The 3,847-nt window shown below is 33.6% G+C and overlaps 1 protein-coding gene across 1 annotated transcript; it reads left to right on the plus strand.

Annotated features, from left to right (window-relative positions):
* On the plus strand, positions 1–1,245 carry LOC110698171. The gene has a single exon (XM_021875577.1). It carries the CDS (start codon positions 337–339, stop codon positions 1,189–1,191), a length of 855 nt encoding a protein of 284 aa, XP_021731269.1. The 5' UTR covers positions 1–336; the 3' UTR covers positions 1,192–1,245.
* Positions 1,246–3,847: the final 2,602 nt, after the last annotated feature.

Here is a 3,847-nt window from a genome sequence, read left to right on the forward strand (position 1 = left end):
ATTGAACAGAATCTTTACCAGAATGTAAGCTGCAAGTCTGCAAGACTGTTAGTCATCGTAATTAATTAAATAAATCCGTAAAAGGGTTTTAAATATTATTGAGGGTTGGCAACATGTCGGACTAACTGTTTCCTAAGACGAGTGACGAGCAAGGGTAGTCCCACGTCGTGTTCACATGCCTTGATCTCGCTCTCCTCTTCTTCTGCTCCTTCGCGAACTATAAATAGCTCGAAAGACAGCATTGTCTATTCAGTGCATTTTAGTGATCAAAATCTCTCACATTTACTTGAACAAACAAAAAAGATAAACATATTTCATATAACAAATTTAAACAAAATGGCTGCCTCTTCTCATCCTGTTAGGTCCATAAGTTTACCTGCCAGATCTCACCCAACATCACTTAAAATCGAAGAAACGATCAATAAGTTAAAGAATCGCGATATTTACCCATCAGAGTCAACTTCCTGTTATGCATCAGGAGCCGATAGTATTCAGCTCGGTCTTCTTAACCTTGTTGAGCTGTATGCTCATCTACAAGATCTTATCAACTCTCTTTCCAGCCAGAACGGGAAATTGGTTGAAGAAGCCTTAGAAAGTTCGGTATCTCTGCTAGATACTTGCAGCAGTGGAAGAGACCTCATTACAGGGTTTAAGGAGCAAATCTGTGAACTACAGTCTGCTCTACGTCGTAAGGGGTACTCGAGCAGTGAAGAAATTAGCATGTACATGAGTTTTAGAAAGAAGGTTGCAAAGGAAGTTTCAAGATGCCTTAAAGTGTTAAAGCTAGCTGAGGGAAAATTCGGAAACACTGCTCCTCTGCTTGAAAGCGATCCTTCAACAGCGAATTTAGTTAAACTTGTAAGAGAAACATACACTGCCACAGTTGCTGTCTTCAAATCACTCTTCTTGTTCTTATCTAGTCCAACCAAGGCAAGCAGATGGTCATTGGTCTCAAAACTCGTCACCAAAAATTCAGGGGCTCGTTCTACCAGCAAGGTGGCCGGGATCCTGAACGAGGTTTCTGGGGTTGATCTAGCCCTTCAGAACGATAAAAAAGTTGATGTGATGCTAGTACGAGGAAAAATTCAAGCTCTTGATGCTAATCTTCAAATCATCGAGGGAGAACTCGGGTGCCTTTTTAGGTGCTTACTACAAAATAGAGTCTCACTCTTGAACATCCTCACAAATTGAGTGGATACTTAGACTAAATAGTTTGTATACTATATATTCTTTGTCATGGTAAATTTCCATGGGCCAGAAATTTTGTGCATTTGTAAATTGAGACACAGGATTTATAGTTAGCAATGAAATTATATATTGATTGATTCATCTATTTGATTTCTTTCAAATTCTGCAATATTTTTTTCCTGCGACTTTTTCCTGCAAATTCATAGAACTGGTTCAACGTCATTTTTCCAAATTAATTTACTGTTCTCTACGTTGTTCATGTTCTTAACTTTTTTTCAGCAAATATCCTTACTAAAAATATTTTTAAGTCCCTCAAATCTGTAATAACAAAGCTAATTCATTTTTATGTCTCACCAATAATTAGTTCTTGTTCTTCAACAGATATAAAATTACGTTCGGCTTCTGTTGAATTATAAAGAATCATAACAGATAATTCATATAGTTTGTTACACTAGAATGGACTAAAATCAGCCCTTTTCTGTACGTTCAGTCATTGTCTTAGTACATTGGTGTAGGAATATGTAAGCATCATATCTTGATATTTTAAGGGCTAAGGTTAAAATCGAAGTGATTGATCTTGTAATTACTACCACGGTTAATAAGCTCCGAGTACGAAAATTACTAACGCAGCATGATTCCACTGGCTTGTTATCTTGTTAAGTCTAGGACTCTGTCATTTCCCATGCTTTTAACTTTGTATCATGGACAGTATGGAGTATTGTTTGAAAGTCCAATTTTAAACATCTTATTGCTAAGTTTGCCCTTTGTTAGCACGTAAAATCGTTTAATATCTTTAGAGTTAAGTCACACCCAAAATATTGAAAATTACAGTAGATTTGATCACAAAGATGAATTCCACTGATTGATTGATCATTGCCCTATGATAAAGAGTCAATACATTTTTTTGGTTTCAACTTTACAGAATGACAAATTTGGTGGATATGTCATCTGTTTTAATGTCTGGTTTCATTGAAATTGTACTATAGTTTCATTCACTTGGTGTCAGATTTAAATTTATGTCCTTGTTGGATTTAGTTTAGGAAAATCATTTAGTTTGTTGAACTTAAATGGACAGAAAATAAAACCTTTTTTCAAGTGCTTCAATAATACTTGGCCAATATAGCAAATTTAGAGATGTGTAAGCATCAGTGGTCTGTAAAATGCATTATATCCGAAACCTTGAGGCATGTGAAATGAATGTGGTTGGTCTTGTTAGCTACTTAGTATTAGTTACCCTGATCCCATCTTCATGTTTACCATAATTATGATCTTCATGTTTTAAGATCATAATTCGGTTTGTTTGTTGGTTCCCTATATCTGCGAATTAATAGGTTAGAAGGTAACGGCTTGCACCACACTAGACATTTTCTGTTCTATTGCCGTACCAGTAAATTATAACCCTCGCACGATAAGTCCTATAAACTTCCTTACACCGCGTGTGCTTGGCTATTTTTACGTATTGCTTTAATATGTTCATGATTCGTTGTAACCGGACTATTGTTTTACATATCTAGACATAACACATCTATATCTCGAATTCTCTTGCCAAGCATGCAGATGTTTGGAGTAGTCGAAACAAGTTCTGAATCATGACTTGGAATATGAATGAATCTAGTGGCGTACGACAATGGTATGCATACAGGTTACTCTGCCCGTACTCTGTATTCATTTGTTAATACAAAAATGGAAACAACTACTGATACTTGATTGTTACATATGTTTTGACCATATATTTCTGTGTCGTTTTTCTATGACTAAAGCATTCAAGGATGGGCATGACCTCCATCACTATTTATTGTATATAATACAACCAAAGGGTTGAGTTGGATGAAATCATGTGATTGTTGTTCTCTTAGATTTGTACTAGAAAATCTGTTTTTTTTTTTTTTTGAAAGAATTTTATACAATAATAAGAATAAACAATGTAAATAGGCATAAATAGTTAAATATCATGATATTATAATGAAGTATTCCATATACATTACCCATGTCTTCTTAGATTTAGTTCTACTCCATATATAATATTTCCATCTCTCATTGTTAAAGTGGTTTATTATTTATTATTCAGAGTTACAGTCCTACTAATATTATAACAATTTTTCCATCTCTCAATCAATGCATATCATACCCTTCTCCGAATGAATCTTTTATTCTAGTATCCCAAAATAAAAGTCACATTTGCATTCGGCAAACTTTTTTAGGAAGGTAGAACATATTCGAGTTTGATTAATTAAGTTTGAATCAAGAAAATAAATAGTTGAATATGAGTTTTACTTAATTAAAGAGTGCATGGTAAAAGAAAAAAGCAGACAATAAATTAAGACTTTTATAATAAAGAGTTTGATTAGTTGAGTATTTAAATTTATTAATTTTTCACATCGTATTTGTTTTATGTTAAAACTCACTCAACATCATTTGCTTAACGACAAACAAACATAAACTGTTTAATTGTCATTTTACACTACTCTTTGTAATCCACATATAAAGAATCTGAAATTTAATTTTACCAGAGAATAAAAATAGATAGGATACATTACACTAGTACAGTAGTACTTCATGTACCTAAACCAAGTTGCATTAGGAATTTATTTTCATAATTACATGTTTAGATTTATAAATATTAGTTGCAACATTATTCCGTACAAGTTGCTAAATTATC

The sequence above is a fragment of the Chenopodium quinoa genome, unplaced genomic scaffold (genome assembly GCF_001683475.1).
Source record: "Chenopodium quinoa cultivar QQ74 unplaced genomic scaffold, ASM168347v1, whole genome shotgun sequence".
In the NCBI taxonomy this organism is placed as follows: Eukaryota; Viridiplantae; Streptophyta; class Magnoliopsida; order Caryophyllales; family Amaranthaceae; genus Chenopodium; species Chenopodium quinoa.

Coding starts and splice junctions, on each gene's coding strand:
- LOC110698171 (XM_021875577.1), top strand. CDS start 337: ATGGCTGCCTCTTCTCATCCTGTTAGGTCCATAAGTTTACCTGCCAGA.